Raw genomic sequence first — 19,658 nt, forward strand, 5'->3', positions numbered from 1 at the left:
CAGCTGATGATCCAACAAGCAGAAGCGTAAGTCACAATTCTTAATGAATGAATGTTGACAAAAGAAACCAACTAGATGTGGTTTTTGGTTCCATCGTCTGCTACGGCAATCAGTAATGTATTTTTCCCAAGTTTTGGATACACATTTAAACTTTAGCAGATACTTTGAAGGCAAATAATCCAATATTTTTATCATAATATCTTCACAAATCTCATACTTTCTCATCTTAGACACACCATTCATACTCACAAATTCGATACAGAATTTGAATAATTTTTTTTTTTGTGTATTACTGTATATATATATATAGAAAACTAACTAGTAACATCCTATATTTATAGTAAATTAAACTAGGAAGAGGAAAAATCCTAATTAAATCATAAATAAAAGTAAACACCATAAATAACAAATGCTTATCAAATTGGGATTCCTACTCAAACTTTAATTAAATTATTATTTCTAACCAGATGAATTTTTTATATTGACCAATTACGAGGTTTTGACCAAACTAAGCCGTTATATAGAGTCATTCACCAAAATAATATGTTTTTTCTAAAATTTTACAAAACTAGTATAAACGTATTCCACAGTAACGTTTTAGGATATATTTTATTTTTTAAAAGTTGATGGCGTCCTATTGATGTACGTTACTCACAGTATATCAATAACAATACATATTCCGGACGTCCCAATTTATAGGTCATAGTTCAAATTTCGAAAAGGCGAAACTATTTTTAATGGAAAAGTAAAATATAGTACAAGTTTTTTTTTAAAAAAAAAACGTTTTATACAAAATAAAAAGCTACATAACAAACTAAACTATACTCATAAAATGTACTATGTAAACTATACCATATAATGTTATTTCATAAATTCAATTTGTCATATATGAAATTTTCACTAATTTTTATACTCGAATTAAATTAAAATCACTGATTAAATTTGGGCCCATTACATATAGACCATGTAAAATGTTCTTAAATTTGTTACCTGGGCCAGCCCACTTATTGATCTGATCTTTTGGGTCCAAGATATATAGCCCAAGTAAAATGTTCTAAAATTAGCCCATATATCTAAATGTGCAAAAGTGGGTCGTAGCCTTTTTATTTTCTTGGTTTCCCACTCGGTGTTCAGAGCCCACATTAGAACCCAACTAAACTAAGATCGTGCATTGCATGAGTCATTCAGGGGTGAACGCTTCCAAAAGAATTTTATCCATACTCGGGGGCTCAAACCCGAGACCTAAGGTTAATGGTGAATCAGTCTCACAATTCCAAATGTCATTAGCACAAACTGATACACTCGTTATATATTTCTTTTTGTCTCAATTTATACGACACACTTTCTATTTTAATTGATCTAAAAACGACACCACGACAACGACTATTACTAATTATTGAAGCTATACGTGCGAAACGTTTTTTAGCTAAAAATAAGTCAAGATCCAGCCTCTTTTACAAATTATATCAGTCAAAAGGTGCATTCAAACAAAAATAAATTGATTAGTGGGCCTTATACATAAAGATTTAGATGGATGATTTGCAATTTTTGTTTGTCTCAATAATAAAGTAATTATTTTGCCAGAGTATAAGTTTATATTTTTGGATCATAATATCTTATAAGTTATGTCTCAAAAATATAAGTTCGATTATTAAGAGAAAAACTAAAGATCAATCTTTTGAAATGGATAAATGGAAAAAAAAAAAAAGGTAAAAAAAATAATTGTTGCTTATTAGCTTAGGCTTGATTTATTTAATTATGAACACAATATCTAAGTAAATAGATATGTATAAACATAACTATATATATATATAAATAGAGTTAAAAACTTTTAGTCTAACAATTGATATTAAAGTCTATGCTTCAACGAGAATAGTATGAAAATGGCAGAACCTTTACTGTGTCAATAAGAAGTTGATTTTAATTTTCAACGATAATAAATACATATCCAATCATATGAGTGATATGCAATGAATCTTGAAAATTAATTCATGAATCGTAATAGTTAATCATGTGGAACTTAATTCAAGAAGAGAACATGTGAATCATGGTGATAGGTTAATTGAATCATGTGAAAATTAGTTCGAGGAGGAGATAATTGGTTAATAATACATGAGTATTTGCTTTGCTTAAAAAGAAATATAATGATGTAGGCAAAAAAAATTAAAGTGACGTATGGTATACTTTCTCCGCCCGTTATTGTCTGTCATGGTTTTTATTTTTAGAGTTAAATATAAAAATTTTGACTAATATTTTAAGATGTATAATATACAAAAAATTGCAATTTGTAGTACTTTTCATATAGTTTTAGAATATCTATTTTTTTTGTTTAAAATATCAAATTAATTTAACTTTAAAAATTAATCAAAATGACTTTTAAAAAATATAATATAACAAATAATATCTAACGGAGAAAGTATATAATAATTAATTAGTCAAGGTTTGAACATTGAATTGGTAAATGTGACAAAAAGGTTTTGTTTCTTTTTCCCCTTTAGAAAAAGTAGTGAAGGATTTTTCGTATTGATTTATTATGATGTTGATGGATGAAATAAGTTTGTATATACGTTCACTTTTAATTAGAGGTTTTGGAGTTTAAATTTTAGATATTGAATCGTTTTTATTATAGTGTATTTGCAATAGATTTGTGATGAATATGTATGGATATAGTATTGGTTTATCTTTTGATTCTTTTTTTCTAAATATTTTTTGTGATTCGAGAGTCGTTAGTAACGTATATCTTGAATATATAATGATATGGACCTCTTTATAATATATTTGATAGACAATAATATAATATCGGACAACACTTTGCTTTGTGAAAAATAATATTTGATGTCTTGATCTCTGTATAAATATTCAATATTTTGTGATAGACGATATGTTCTGATCTCTTTATGAATATTCAAATTTTATGGAATATTTGAAACATATCTTCAAAACAATGAATGTCCGACTTAAGATAGATCTAAGGTGGAATAACTAAACCTCAATTGTCGAATTTAGAATTTGAAGTATATGGTTGAGCTCGTTTGGTAAAGGCTCATGCATATACGAAACGTTTTACCTCCCAATGTAAACTTTTTAATTCAAATTCGAATTTAATAACAATAAACATCCAACACCAAATAAGAAACAAAACAAAACATTAAATGTTACAAAATAATTACCATGGTTTTAAGTGATTTAAATATAAATTTTAAGTTATTATAACTAATTAAAATTTCAAGTTCATTTATATCTTAGCTACAATAATATTCAGTACGTGAACGCAAAATGTTTGACTTACGTTTATACAATACATATGCCTTATTATTTATATAGAAAATATAAATATATCCAACAAGTTGGCATAGCGTATGTAATCACGTTTATAAATTACGGATTCACGTAAATTTAATATAACTGTAATATATATACAATACTGTTCGTTTTGAGTTAAATTTATTTAATTTTTTTTTGTAAAAACGATCAACATATTATGAAATATGTATAAATTATTATTTTTTCGCGAGTTTCTCATCTTAACTATCAATTGCTTTTTTTTCCTACTCAAATTATCATCGTATTATGTTCTCGTACATGAACTTTAACCATCTACGTACTAAAACACACTTCGAAGCTTACTAGACCAACTATAACCAATTATTTTCTTTTCCTATTAAAATTATTATAGCCTAATACTCAAGTATATGTATTTTAATACATAGATGGTGATAGTTTCAATAGGAAAAGAAAAAACGATTGATAGTTGAAAATAAAACTTACGAATTAGTGATAAAATAATAATTTCAATTGTGTTTTTGATTCTTATCTCTATAACTTATCATTAAACTGACTTCTTTTCTTTTTTATTTTTAGGTAAGACGTTGTTCCATATAATCTAATAATGTTTATCTAAATTTTATAACATATAATTATAAAATTTAAATTATTATAAAAAAATATAAATTTTAAATTTTAAATCCATCTGATCCCGATCGTCTTTCGTGAGTATTCAACAAAGGTGTCCCCTTGACTTCAATCAATAAAATGAAAAAATAAATAAAAAAATCAAGGAGTGTGAAAGGCAGAATTTTTTGGCTTTTGTTAAAGTGGGTATCTTTTTAACAATAATTTATTAACCAATCAACATTTTACATTTGGAATATATATTTCAAATTAGTAATTTTATAATTTTATTTCCTATCTAATTTAACAGAAACAGTCATGTTTTCTAAAAACTTATGATTAATTTCACTAAAATATATATTTATCCTCTAATATGTATTAAATGAAAAGTTTATGCATTTGTTTTTATGAAGTTGAAAAGACAAGATTTTTTTATTGAACTTTTTTATTTATGCGTTTTTACTGATAAAAAAAATAATGAGACTCTTAAACAATAAAGGTCGAATATATAAATAAATCTTTAAATTTGATGGATTTTTTTTCTGAGGTATCTCAACTATGTCATTTTTTTATTGATCATTGAACCACATATAATTTGTTCTTTTAAAACACTGTTGGGTGATTTTGATCGGCTTTTCTATTGTAAATGCCTTCAATTGTGTTCGAATAGTAATAATTTTGATTAAATGAATGAAGACAAACCGTGTTAGTCTCATTTATTTTCTAATGTGTTCAAATGACTTGAGTAAAACACAATTATTCTCGAAAATTTTCAGTATCAATTGGACTAATGAGTTGTGGAACAACATATGTATCCTCTATCAATACCCCTCACAAATATGATCCCACGTCAGACAACGGTGTTTGTTTAAACGGAACAAATTATGGGGGTTCAATGATTCAATAGGAAAATGACGTAGTTAAGATTACCCGAGGAAAAAAACCCGACAAATTTAGAAATCTGTTATGTATTTGGTCAAAAAAAGTATACGAATTATTTAATAATGAAACATCATAATGAGATAGTATACATAGGTGGATGGATAAACTTAGAACTTTTTTTTAAAAAGATTATAATATTATTACTTTGACTATACATTTTTTAATTATGAAAATTTTGTATATTACATTTAAAATACATCAATTAAGTTTACAAAGAAATTAAGAAATCAACCATAGAATATTCTTTACAATTAAATAAGTTGACTTTTTCTTCCAATTAACTTTATCATTGTTTTTTGGGGCAAAAGGTAGCAAAGTAGAAACACTCAAAATAAAATAAATAAATTAATAAACATCATAAAATAAATAATAATAATAATAAAATGTATATTATACTAAATAGATTTGTACCAGGCCTCCTGTTTTTAGTCATCCACTAAGCTTAATAAAACTTATCTGGAAAAATTAATTATTATTTTTATTTTTACTCGGTGTTTAATAACTGTTTAATTTATATGTTATAGTATATTACTTGATATTCAATATTTGTATTAATGTTTAACTAATTTAATATTTATGTATTACATGTAGAACTTATATTTGGAGATAGTGTTTTCAACTGATTTTTTTTTCTTTTAATTTTAGACACTCAAATTAAAACCTCCGATTAAAAATGAAAATATTTTAAACCATCCACCATAATTTTTATTGATATTGAAAATTGATTTGCCACTAAGATCCAAAATTCTCTAATGGTTTTTTATTGTGGAAGACAAAAAATCATCAAAGAGGAAAATATCACCATATTCCATTATTAATGGCACTCAATATGGGGTTAAAAAATTTTATGCACTCAAAATAATATAAAGAAAATAGAAATTGTAAATGTATTAAATAAAATATTCCAGGCTATAGAATTTAGAAAATTATTCGTGTAATTAATGTTATTAAAATATTTTTATTAAAATTTATAAAGATAACTCAATTGGTACAACAAGTGATATCTCATTAGAGAGTTCAGAGCCTATCAACGTTTCCTCAATCGATTGAGTTCTTTGCACTGAACTTACTAAGTATGATTTTTTTATATTTTCGATACGAGCTACAAATTATTGCACATGAACGAGTTTATCAGGCATCCGAAAGGTAATAGAAGATTTCCATGAAAGTTTTATAATAAATAAATAAATAAAATATTAAAGAGTGTATAAAAATCTTAAAAGACTAATAAAATGACTTGGGAGACAAACAACTCATTTAGTAAATTCCAACAATAATAAGTCATCCACTAAAAGTTTTTAACAAAATTTAAGAGATCCTTTTATTGAAAATTTATATGCCACTAATTATAGCAAAATCAAATATTTCTTTAGTGGAAGATAAAATTAGCACTAATTGAGAAAGAACAAATCATTATCTATACAATGGTTGTTGATAGTCATCTTGCTAATTTACATAGAGAAGACAAATGGAAGAATTTCATCGGTGACAGATTCAGAATTTGAAATTTTATTAAATTTTTAGCTTGTTTAATTGTCGAAATAAATATTTATATATGTTCAATATTGAACTTTTTATTCGAATATAATTTTTTTAAATATTAAATAAATTTATCTGAACTCATGCCCTCGATTTTAACCGAGAAAATAAATGGTCCTAACTATCCTATCTTTGATTTATTAGCACAACTTAATTGAGAAAAAGTATTTAAACTTTGAATTTAAACACTTTGCCAGTTTAAGACGCAATTGTCTGGCTTTTCATCTCGAAGAAAAACAAAAATAAATAAATAAAGCTTTAATTAAATTATATATTTCAAAAAATTTTCGGACAATAAGACATACGTTTATGCTAGAACACTTACAATCGTGCTAGAAAATATAAATTTATTAAAATTTAAATCGATAAATATCTTTTAAAGCGTGAATAAATACCTTCAAATGATCCACAAGCTAGACTGAAGTTCAAGTCCAATTAAACATAAAATTTAAAATACTAAAGATATTAAAAATAAAAAATTCAATCTACTCAAAGAATAAAAATTGTGCAATTAATTAATAGAGATATTTACCTAATCCAATTATTAGAAAGAAATCATTTGACAAGTCATTTTGAGTTGCACTAATTAAATCATGATTACATAACTAACCATAGTGTGCCACGGTCATTTCAATGGGGGTAGGGCCCTATACTTTGTGACTTATTTCGATCCGTTCAATTTTAATTTATCGATACAGTTAATTTACTATTAAATAAGGAGATGATGCAAAGGTAAAATTTTAATCTCATGTAAAATCTTTATAGTATACTTTCCTACGACACAAATTCAAATCAATCAGACCAATGAACTTTAAACACCAAATAATCGAAATTCAATCACTCATCATGTGCCACAAACTTAATTTCAATGGGGGTGAGGCCATATCTTACATCTTTTCGTTTAACTTATTCTATCCATTCAATTTCAATCAAATCCGCCAATTAACATATCCAATCAACTATTGTTAAAAGGCACGTGAAAATGTTAAAAAAAATAATACTTCATCTTAACTAAAAGTCTCATGTAAAACCTTCATAGTATACTTTACCATAACACCAAACCCAAATTAATCAAATCACGTAAAACCTTTCAGGATCGTTTGGTTGAAAACAAGTTATCCCAAGATTGATTATTTCGGAATAAGCTATCTTAATATAAGTTATTCAACCATCACTGTGGCATAAATGGTGGAATAAACAATCTCAAGACTGCTTAATATCTCCAACCAAACAAACGATAAAATAATCTTGAGATTATTATACCTTATATCTCACACACCTCACAGTCTCACACCGAACAATTCTCATAGTATACTTCTGTGTAATACAAATCTAAATTAATCAGATCAGTAAATCCCGCACACCAAATACCAGAGGAGTTTCTAAGATAGAAGAAAAAGTTGAGTCAACCAACTAATAAAGAACTAGAAAAATAAAAGAACAACAAAAAAAAGTCTATAAAAACCAAAGTTGACTAGTATGAGTTTTCACATTTTAATCTCACCATACCACAATAATACCTTCATCTTCTCAATTTTTTTTTAAAAAAAAAACTTAGCCAAATGTTCATAGAAACTTAGGAAAAAAAAAAAGAACACAAAAAAATGTCCAAAATAATTTTTTCAATTTTCATTTTTCTGTTTTTCATCATTTCTCATGGAAAATCCCAACAAACACCAAATCAAGAAAAGGCTATTTTACTTCAACTAAAACAATACTGGTTTACTTCACCAAATGTCACAAAATGGATTTCATCATCAAATCATTGTTCTTGGGAAGGAATTATTTGTACCCAAAATTCAGTTTCTGGGATTCAAATCCCTTATGGAAATATCTCAAAACCAATCCCAAATTTCATTTGTGATCTTAAAAATCTCACCTTTCTTGATTTTAACCATAATTTCATCCCTGGAAACTTCCCTGATATCTACAATTGTTCAAATCTTGAATTTTTAGACCTTTCTTATAACTACATGGATGGTAATCTCCCTGATGAGATTAACCGTCTTTCGAGTAATCTAAGGTACCTAAATATAACAGCCAACAACTTCAATGGTGATATACCTAATGGAATCGGTGGTTTGAGTCAGCTCAAAGTACTTGAGCTGCCTGGGAATTTGTTCGATGGATCATTTCCTGAAGAGATAGGTGAATTGTTGAATCTTGAAGTACTTGTGATGAGCTTGAATCCTTTTGCTCCACAAGCTATACCTTCAAGATTCACAAAGTTGAAAAAATTGAAAAATTTTTGGATGACAGAAGCAAATTTGATTGGAAATATCCCTGAAAATATTGGTAATATGACAAGTCTTGAATATTTGGATTTGTCGAAAAATGGATTGAGTGGTAGTATCCCTGATGGTCTGTTTCAGCTGAAGAATTTGAGTATTGTGTATTTGTATACTAACAAACTGTCAGGGGAAATACCGCAGTTAGTTTCATCAAGGAGTTTAAATGTGGTTGATTTGTGTAACAACAGTTTGACAGGAAGAATACCAGAAGATTTCGGAAAATTGACGAAAATGACTGGATTGTCTTTGTTTTACAATCAGTTATCAGGTGAAATACCATTGAGTATAGGGAAGTTATCATCATTGGTATCTGTTAAGTTGTTTGGGAACAAGTTATCAGGTGTAATTCCACCTGATTTTGGTCGATTTTCGAAACTTTTCGACTTTCAAATTTCAGAAAATCAACTTGTTGGAAAGATACCTGAGGGTATTTGCAATAACAAGGCTTTAGCTAGGATGGTTGTTTATGGTAACAATCTTACAGGTGAACTGCCAAGTTCACTTGGAAGTTGTGACAGTCTGAGGTATCTTCGAGTCGAGAAGAATCGACTTTCTGGTGAGGTTCCTGATGGATTATGGACAGGAAACAATATGTCAATGCTTTTGATGAATGATAACTTGTTAACTGGTCAGCTTCCACATAGAGTGGCATCAAAATTGTCACAAGTTGATATCAGCAATAACAAGTTTTCGGGCGAAATACCAGCTGGTATGGGTACTTGGCACAATCTAAGTGAGTTTAAGGCTAGTAATAATCTCTTAAGTGGTCAAATCCCTCAAGAACTGACACTTCTTCCAGGGATAACTAAACTTTTTCTTGATGGTAATCTACTATCTGGAAATTTTCCATCGAATATATCGTCGTGGAAGACTCTCGTCACATTAAACAGCAGAAAAAATCAGCTTTCAGGTCCTATACCTTCTGCACTTGGCCTTTTACCTAATCTCATTGATTTAGACTTGTCAAGTAACCAATTTTCAGGTGTTATACCAACTGAATTAGGTAACTTGAAGTTAAGTTCACTTAACCTGTCATCCAATCGTCTCTCGGGTGAAATCCCGTCTCAGTTGGAAAATGCAGCTTTTGGTAAGAGCTTCTTGGATAATCCCGGTATTTGTGCAAGTAATCCATCAGTAGAAGTCGCGTCATGCAAGAGGGAAACTAAGTCGGATAAGTTTCCTGTTGGACTTGTTGCTGCTCTTGCTAGTGTAGCAGCAGTTTCTTTCCTTGTGGCTGTTCTGTATGGTCTGTTTGTGTTGAGAAGTCACAGAAAAAGAAAACAAGAATCAGTTTCGACATGGAAACAAACGTCATTTCACAAATTAGACTTCACAGAATCAGACATTGTATCCAATCTGACCGAAAACAACATAATTGGAAGTGGAGGATCAGGACAAGTGTACCTCGTGCCTTTAAGCCGATCAGGTGATTATGTTGCTGTCAAGAGGATATGGAGAAACCAAAGGTTGGATCACAAGCATGAGAAACAGTTTCTTGCTGAAGTTCAGATATTAGGCACGATTCGACACTCCAACATAGTGAAACTCCTCTGCTGCATCTTCAGTGAAGAGTCGAAACTTCTTGTCTACGAATACATGGAGAACAGGAGCTTGGATATATGGCTTCACTCAAAGAATAGGATGAACAATGCCTCGAGATCAACGCCACATCTGGTCTTGGAATGGCCTAGGAGGCTGCAAATCGCGATAGGAGCTGCCCATGGTCTTTGCTACATGCACCACGACTGCTCACCACCTATTATTCATCGCGATGTGAAGTCAAGCAACATCCTATTGGATTCTCAATTCAATGCAAAAATTGCAGATTTTGGCCTTGCCAGGATGTTACTCAAGCCTGGAGATAACACAGTGACAGCAGTAGCTGGCTCTTTCGGATACATTGCACCAGGTATAAAACCATCAACTTATCCAAAACATCATTATAAAGTTACATATCAAAGGGCCGTTTGGTTCACATACTAGTTATGCATGAATTATAACACAGGGATGTTTATTTCAGTAAATAGTAATGTAGATATTCTTACGCGAGTGTTCATTCTTAGTACACTAATTCTCACATAACTAATATATCCATGATGGTATTTCAGAGTATGCGCGAAAAACTAGAGTGACAGAGAAAATTGATGTGTATAGCTTTGGAGTCATACTTTTGGAACTGGTGACTGGAAAAGAAGCCAATCTTGGAGATGAAGATTCATGTCTTGCAGACTGGGCATGGCGTCACCTTCAAAAAGGGAAACCGATGGCTGATGCATTAGATGAGGACATCAAAGAAACGCGATACTTGGAAGAAATCTTCATTGTGTTTAAGCTTGGAATCTTTTGCACCAGCACATTTCCTTCATCAAGGCCAACAATGAAGGAAGTTCTGCAAATCTTGATCCAATGCAACAACAGTTCACCTACATCTGGAGAAAAGAAAAATGAAACAGAACAGGATGTTTTGCCACTCCTCAAGAACTCAAGGAGTGAGAGGATTGAAGAAAATGATGATGTTGGTTTAATATCACTTATTTGAAGGAGAGCCTTGACGTAACTAGTAAAGTTGTTGTGGAAATAGTCTCTTGCAGAAATGCAGGGTAAGGTTACGTACAATAGATTCTGCAGGATAAGGTTACGTACAATAGATTCTGCAGGGTAAGGTTACGTACAATAGATTCTTGTGATCCGGTCCTTCCCAGGACCTTGCACATAGTGAAACTTTGTGCACCAGGCTGCCTTTTTTCTTTTTTTAACAATATGATTAGAGTAAGTAGCAAAGAATAAGACCAATAGATAATGTATCAGGTAGTGAAAACTAGCATTGTACATACACTGTATTGGATCCATAGTGTTGTTTTGCTTTTCCAATGTTTTCTTTACTCATAAAATAACTGTCAAAAAGGTACATTAAAACCATAAACTATTGAATGGAGGAGAGATTTCCTAAAAATCCAGAAAAATAGAAACAAGCTTGAACTACCTCAGCACTATAACTTTTGGCAACCATACAACAACATATACGATGTAATTCCACAAATCCAAAACTTTTGGCAACGATACAACAACATATCTGATGTAATCTCATAAGTGGACTCTAGGGAGGGTATAGAGTAAGAAAATCCTATCCCTACCTTAAAGAGATGGAGAGGTTGTTTCCGGTAGTAACTTTTTGGCAACAATAAATCTTGTAAAGATTACACAAAAATGTGGCAACTAGAATAACTTTATTTGTATCCTAACTTTATTTTCTGGCTAGTGAGGGAAAAATTTAAGTTAACACTTGGGATAAAGATGGTTCTTAGAGGCACCAGGAGTGAAAAGGTCAGCATATTGGTGTTTAGCTGAAGAGAGATGTGCTCATTTTGGTATATTGAACTATGGCTCACTTCAAAGTTCACTCTTGCATGACACAGTGCACAAGGAAGCAAGAAATATTTCAATCGTCTCGTAGAAGAAAGTAAGAAGTGGGTTCCCTTTAGCAAGAAGAGGGGCGATTGTAAACGTAGAGAACTCTTGACCAGGCACTTTTGGTTGTGTCACTCTGACCATGATCAAGATTCCTCGAGATCTGTGTATTGGGAATGTGAGGCAGCCAAAAGTGCAGCTCCAACGCCTGAACCATCATTAGAAAGCTCAATGACTGTGCTATCTGCAGCATCTCCCAGTAACTCTTTCATAGTTTCCTTCAAGCAATTTCTGAACTTGGTGTAATGCTCAAACAATGCACCGTCCACAGCTATGACAGACCTCTGCTTCTCTCCGTCTTTAAAAGTGTCTCTTCCCAATTTCTTGAGGATGCCCACAATTCCTGCTGCAGAAAGACGAGCTCCACGAGAGGTGATAATATCGCACAGCTCCACAACTATTTTCCTCATTTTCAAGGTAGAATTAGGTACCTGTGAAAAAAATATAGATATAGCAAATAGGATGAGAAAGATGATCTCCACCTAATTAAGCCTAGCCAACTTAATGATGTTCAACCAGGAGTTAGGTTTATGGGTTCCGGATAAGTTATTTACACATATTCAGTGGGGGTTCTATTTCAAATACGAGGTCTCGACCAAAGCTACTGGTTTTTGCCGAACTCGTTAGCAAAACCATAGCTCTGCCCTTGATGCTCCATGGTATATATCATATAAAGGACAAAAGAGATGAGAACTTCAAAGAATAGTGATGTTTCACTTGAGTTGTAGATCTTAATACCTCTAAGATATCCTTCAGCTTATTTCCAACAACCTTGAGATCAGCAGACTCGTCGTGATGCATAGCAGCCATGTCCGGAGTCCTGCATGTGTGGGAGTAAATAACCTCTTTTACAGTATTTGACAATTCAAAGCTTACATATGTTTAATAAATGTACACGAATCTAGTCCAACGAGAAGCATAACTTACAGTGTAAGAGATTAGTGCAACTACAGAAACCTTAAGTTGCACTAATTGCATGGAGAAGGTTAAAATTGATGAATGCAAAATAGGGGATGCCAAAAGATAAAACTACTGTCATAATAGTGTGTTGGCCAAAGCAATACACTACCTCAATACGAAAGGAACTTTCAGTTTGGATGGGACATAATCACCGAATAATGAAGCTTCTTCAGCCATTCTACACAATACTCTACGCAAAATTTCTCCAAGATACATCCCGGAAATAATCTTTTCATAAATCTGTGCAGTTTCCGAAAGTTCAACATCAGATGTAAGATAGAAAATGTAGAAAGGAAGGGGATTGTCTTAGTTACCTGCTCACCGGGGTTTAAACTCTCAATATCAAGATTTTGGTCATATTCTGTTACTGGAAGATGTGATGAGCGGAAATTACCCCATTCCATGTTGATAACCTTTAAAGACCAGTCAAAATTACGTTTAAGTTAACAAATGTGTATGAATCTACCAAGGAAAATACTTTTAGGAAATGAATTAGGCACATATCAAGTCATGAAGGTGTTATGAAATGTCATAAGCATCTACCATTTCTCCGGATTTAGGCAACAGACCATGCCATTTGGGAATCGCATGAGCCCGTTCAACATATGCTGCATTGGTTCCGGTACCCAAAATTACTGCAGCAATGACATCAGGATTATTGTACCGACCTCCCGCTAACGTTCCAACAGTATCATTTACCTAAACAGCCAAGTCAACTAAATAATTCAGGCTCAGGAAGAAATATCACACATACAAAAACCTAATACATGAACATCACCAGCTTACTTATAAATTATCGAATTTGATTCGGAAAAAAACTTACTAATGCAGCCACACGCACGTCAAGGCCGGCCCTTTCCATTGCTTTTGCTAATTCTCCAACCACATCTTGCCCAACCTATGTTAGATTCCATGAGTAGTAGTTCAGAATTGAAATACAATAAAGTGTTGGAAAAGGAACTCCTGTTAACGTACTTTGAATCAAATCAGTTAAAATGCAATGAAACAATGATTAACTTTGCATGTATAAAGATGTATGTATTAAATCCTCATCAACGCCAACCTATGTTATGCCATGAGGAGTAGCTCATCATTGAAATACAACATAACATTAGAAAAGGAAATTCTATAATGTATTTACAATCAACTCGGTGAAAAACCAATGAAATGTACGTTGTCAGACTCGCCAGTAGTATCGCCGCACCTGTGTTAGATCCTTCAAGATGTACTGCCTTTGAAGGATCGTACATGCACCTGGCGATATCTTTGAAGAGTACGAGCAAAATAGATGGAAAAAATTATCAACTTTGCATGCATGCAAAGTTGTATGCATTAAATCATCATCAATGCAAAACCGTACACTGAAATGAATTGACTAAATATAAGGTTGAGCATTGGCATGATCAATCGGAAGTGAAACTCAGAAACTCTGTATGACTAACCACGTCTTCTATGGAGAAGCCCTTTGTCCATTTAATAAGAGTTCCTGATGCAATTGACAATTGTTTCACAGGGAAAGAGAAGGTAAAGCCTAACTCCCTTTGTCTACCAGGTGGAAGATGAAAATCATCACCTTCTGTAGCTACAAATTCTGCAAGTGCCGTGGCAATAAAATCAAATAACACCTGCAATTAACAGTTTCATAATGTGAGTACAACCTTGAATGGATTATAAAAGTTGCATTGCATGGCTGATACAGCTTAAGACTTACTTCAGATGATGATCCAGTCATCACATTCTGTGGAATTGAAACTTCTTTAACTTCATGTTTAACTATACGCTTTTCTTTCCCACCCAACTGTACACGCATCACTCGAAAGTTTGTGCCGCCTAGATCCAATGCATAAAACAGACCTTTTTCATCCCTAAGATAAAGGAATAAAAGTAATACCAGTCGTTAAACTGAAGTAAATATACAAGACAAATATGGAAAACATACCCCACCCCTAATGCACTACAGAGGCCTATTGGCAGCAACTTTTGAAAATTTGTCGATACATGTGAATGTATACACCCAATTTTAGTAAGTTTATCACAAGAACTTGGAAATGTTACCAAGTCCCTACCTCCGCCAAACTCAATTCATAAGCACAAACACACAAAAAAAACTCATCCAGAGGGGAGGTTATTAACTAATAAGCATCTTGAGCTTGCTGCTACCTTTAGACGAGCTAATTTATCTCCAGAATCAATGAATCATTTGGTAAGACACAAACAGTCTGATATAACTTCAACCCCGAAGCTAAAATAAAAGGACAAAACCTCCAAGATCACAGCTCTATTGAAAAATGAGAAATTCTTGGCACCCTTGCAAAAATCAGTTTGTGCACATATACACACACAAATCCTCATCCAATGTGGAGGCTATCAACTTAGCTAATAAGCATCTTGAGTTTGCCAATGAATCATTAGTAAAAACACAATCCGATATAACTCTCCACCCCAGAGGCTAAAATCGAGAGAGAACACTACCAAGATCACGGCTTTATTGAAAAAAGAGACAAATTCTTGACATCTAAATGAGCAAAAACCAGTTTATACACACAAAATACTCGCCCAGTCGGATGGTTATCCACTTAGGTAATAACCATCTTGAGTATGTCGATGAATCAATTGTAAAAACACAAAAAAGAACTGACAACTCCAACCCAGAAGCTAAAATAAAGAGACCACACCTCCAACCGAGGTGGAGCTAGAATTTGATGTTTATAGGTTCTGATATCGAATATGTAGCTCCACCCCTGCCTCCAAGATTACAACTTCACTAAAAAGAGACAAATTCTTGAACAGCCAAATAAGCAAAAGACAGCATATGCTTATTCTTAAACACCCAAATTAGCAAAAAACAGTTTATCCACATTCTTAAACACCCATATAAGCATAAAAACAGTTAATCCACATTCTCAAACACACATATAAGTCAAAAACAAAAAACAGTTTATGCACATACTTGAACACCCAATAAGCCAAAAACAGTTTATCCACACTGTTAAACACCCAAATAAGCAAAAAACAGTTTATACACATTCTTAAACACCCAAATAAGCAACAAGAAAACAGTTTATGCACATTTCTGATTTCTTGAACACCCAAATAAGCAAAACAGTTCATGCATATTCTTCAACACCCAAACAATCAAAAAACAGTTTATGCACATTCTTCAACACCCAAACAAGCAAAAAACAGTTTATGCACATTCTTCAACACCCAAATAAGACACTCAAGGGTGTAGCCTAGTGGTCAACGACGTGGATTGAGCACCATGATGTCTTAGGTTCAATTACCAGCCCCTATCTATTCTAGGATCTATTCTAGCCTTGGTGGACGGAATACTGATGCTAGTTGTTGGTGTGAGGTGCCATTATATAGTCGAGGTGCCAGCAAGTTAGATCAAGATATCAAAACAAAATAACACCCAAATAAGCAAAAAAATAATTGTCTATACTCTATACACATTCTTGAACACCAAAACAAGCAAAAATCAGTTTTTCACACACACACACAAAACACAAATACTCACCCAGTAGGAAGGTTATCAACATAGCTAATAAGCATCTTGAGCTTACTCCCACCTTCAGAAGCAAGTCCAGCTTGCATCTCTACAGTCATAGCATCAGCTACCTGCTTTAATTTTTCCACTGGAGTTGCACACTTCTCCTCAAAATCTTTCAATAAAGCTTCAACTTTTCCCCACTCCCCAGAATTCTTCACCCTATGTTTCATTAACAAAACTGTCACCCCACATACTACAGCAGCAGTACACACAACTGTTGCACCTACAACCAATTTTCCCATACTTTCTTGAAAAAAATCAAACTTTTTGTGTATGTTGAGTGTATATACTGTAAAGATTGAAACTTTTTGATAAATTTCTAAATGGGGTTTGTTAAAGATTCAGAATTTGATGTGTGGGAGTGACAGAGAAAGAAGAAAAATGGGAGTTGCAGAGGATTTCTTTTTTAAGGTGACATGGATGGATGATAACAAAGAGTAGGTCCCAACAATATAGATTCTTTATTCACTTTATCTATATCTAAAATCAATAATTTTGAAAAAAATTAATCAGTATCGTAAAGTGTTTTCTAATAAAATCGAATCGATAGACTTGAAATTAAAGATGGATGAGTATTTATCAATTCATCGACAAATTAAAAGTCCATTCGTTTCAATTTATCTTACTCCGTCTTCTTCATTTTAGATGACATACTTTAGTAGTTGATGTTTAAATTACCTTATTTTAGTGATTTTTAAGTAATTTTTTTTAATTTCGTAAACGTTTAAATAATATAAAAGTGGTTTTAAGCTGAAAAAGTAAGAAAAATAAACTTAAAATTGACTATTTTTTTTTATTTTTAACTTTTAATTTATAAGTCAAATCAAATGCTTCTTCATTTTAAAAAAAATATTCGTTTTACTATAATAAGAATAACTTAACTTTAAACAAAAATTTTATATCTTTAATAAAATAATTTATAGCTATGTAAAACTATATATATCTTTAAAAATATCGTATTAAATCAAATTAGGCCGCACAATATAATATAAAATGGACAAAATTATTTTTTAAACAATTGTTTTGGTGCTTATCAAACTCTGTTAAAAGAATCTTTTTATGTTTGTTTCTATATATAGTTCTTTTGGGAATGTGTACCAATTTTTAAGGAGTTTGGGTAATTTATTTTCTTTCCTTTTTTTTTTTTACTCTATATTTGTATTAAAATATAATTAATTTTTATTTTCACGAGTGATTTTTTAATAATTATTTTTAAAAAATCTTAAAAAATTTTAATTGAAGAAGAAAATTTTTAATCATTTGAGGCTTCTATAAAATAGTGATAATATATGCTCTCCCCTCTCTTTTTTCCTAAATAATTCTTTTTTAAGTATCAAAATTATATAATCATCTTATAAAAAATATTAAATTATTAAAAATAGCAACTCCAAAATATGTAAATACTACTAAAAAAATTCTCCTTTTCCCCAAATAATTCTTTTTTTAGTATTAAAAATATATAATTATTAAAAATAATAACTTTAAAACATATCAATACGATCAAATTATTTTTAACATTATACGCGATCCCAAAATATTATACGTAACTAATAATATCTCTTCTTGGCACATGAATCAAACAATGTTAACCATTGTTTATTAAAAGTTAATTATTCTATAGTGACTTATAAATATAATATTTATATTTATATTTTATATTTTTATTATTATAATAATAGGTGGGAATCTAGCAAGTCATGTGATAATACTATATTTTAAAAAAATTCACAATTTTTTTTATGACCATATGGCCAATTTGCACATAAAGTGACAAATATCAATCACCTATATATGAAGTGACGTATATTCTTATTGGCTTTACGTTAGAGGTATATGGCCCTTATCTCGATGTGATTTAGAATTTAAAATTTATTCGTTTTTAATTTTAGAATGATCATGTAAGTATTAGTAATTGAATCTTAAATTTTAAATTTATATAAATTTGGATCAAAGCTATTAAATTTTATTGAACTTTCATATTAAAAGGTACGTCCAATTGTCTTTTATGCGATTAAGTTATTTTTAATATTAAATATTTTAAAAGGTATATAACATTAATTGCAAATTAAGAAAACAAAAAAAAGCCATCGCTAAGTATTGATATTTCTTTATTCATTAATTAGATATCTCGATTTTGAGCCTGAGAATGAAAAAAAAAATCTCGTTCGAAGCGCGATTAGATTATAAGAGTTGTATTGATTTCCTTTTATATGTCACTTATGACATATAGTGGGCTCATGCAGATGGGTTGGGAAACCATAAACCCACGTGCAAATAGGAACGAGGCGAGTTGAATTGTATTTAGACGAATTAAAATGAATCGAGTCATGAATGAGTAAACGTTAGGAGTATAATAGTACTATATGTGTAACCTCTCGTTTCGCTAAAAAGTGAAAGAAATATATATCGATGAACGTAAGAGAAACAACAATATAATAGATATAATTTAACAAGTGGAGTTTGAGAATGAACGTAATGAATACATTAATAATATATTTAATATAATTTTACGAGTGAAGTCTCGAAAAGAACGTAAACAATAACAAAGTCAAAATCACGATAATGCACGTTAGAAAGCCATGTGAAGCCAGGCTAGGCCATTCCATAAATGGGCTTTAGAGCCATTGGAGGCCTTTTTATTTTATAGTAAAATTTTGTACAAAATAACCACTTTTTATTTTAATTTTAAGAAGAAAAAAAGGATTTTAAATGTTTGTTAAAAAGCAACTAAATTTTATTTTATTTTTTTGGCAATTCAAATACATCTTGACGATTATAGAGTAAAAAAATGTACTAAATACTTACTTTTTAAATATCTTTTCAAAAAATAGGTAAATTTTGAAAATTTATTGAAAAGTAGTTTCTTTTAACGCAAAAATATTATGATAATTATACAGTAAAGATCGTACAAAGTTACTATTTTTTAAATCTCGTTTTAAAATTATCCAATATTATAAAATTTATTGAAAATTAACTACATTTAATGCGAAAACAACGTGATGGATTTCAAACTT

At 30.9% G+C, this 19,658-nt stretch overlaps 2 protein-coding genes across 2 annotated transcripts; one reads left to right on the forward strand and one right to left on the reverse strand.

Moving 5' to 3' along the window:
* The first annotated feature begins 7,798 nt into the window (after window positions 1-7,798).
* LOC101260016 (receptor-like protein kinase 5) lies at window positions 7,799-11,534 on the forward strand. Its single transcript, XM_004251591.5, has 2 exons — window positions 7,799-10,572; window positions 10,772-11,534. The coding sequence occupies exons 1-2, from the start codon at window positions 7,977-7,979 to the stop codon at window positions 11,200-11,202; spliced, it is 3,027 nt and encodes a 1,008-aa protein (XP_004251639.1). The 5' UTR covers window positions 7,799-7,976; the 3' UTR covers window positions 11,203-11,534.
* Window positions 11,535-11,590: 56 nt separating this feature from the next.
* HXK3 (hexokinase) lies at window positions 11,591-16,921 on the reverse strand. Its single transcript, NM_001247781.2, is given in 9 exon segments — window positions 11,591-12,562; window positions 12,870-12,951; window positions 13,201-13,331; window positions 13,406-13,504; window positions 13,635-13,790; window positions 13,915-13,989; window positions 14,534-14,716; window positions 14,803-14,956; window positions 16,612-16,921. Coding segments are annotated over 9 exon segments (1,500 nt in total). The 5' UTR covers window positions 16,887-16,921; the 3' UTR covers window positions 11,591-12,217.
* Between the last annotated feature and the right edge of the window lie 2,737 nt (window positions 16,922-19,658).

This window comes from Solanum lycopersicum, chromosome 12 (assembly GCF_036512215.1).
Source record: "Solanum lycopersicum chromosome 12, SLM_r2.1".
NCBI classification, from domain to species: domain Eukaryota; kingdom Viridiplantae; phylum Streptophyta; class Magnoliopsida; order Solanales; family Solanaceae; genus Solanum; species Solanum lycopersicum.

Excerpts from the sequence above, each read along its gene's own strand:
- LOC101260016 (XM_004251591.5), top strand. The coding sequence starts at position 7,977 with ATGTCCAAAATAATTTTTTCAATTTTCATTTTTCTGTTTTTCATCATT. Across the intron at positions 10,573-10,771 it reads TTTCGGATACATTGCACCAG|AGTATGCGCGAAAAACTAGA; the intron begins GTATAAAACCAT and ends ATGGTATTTCAG.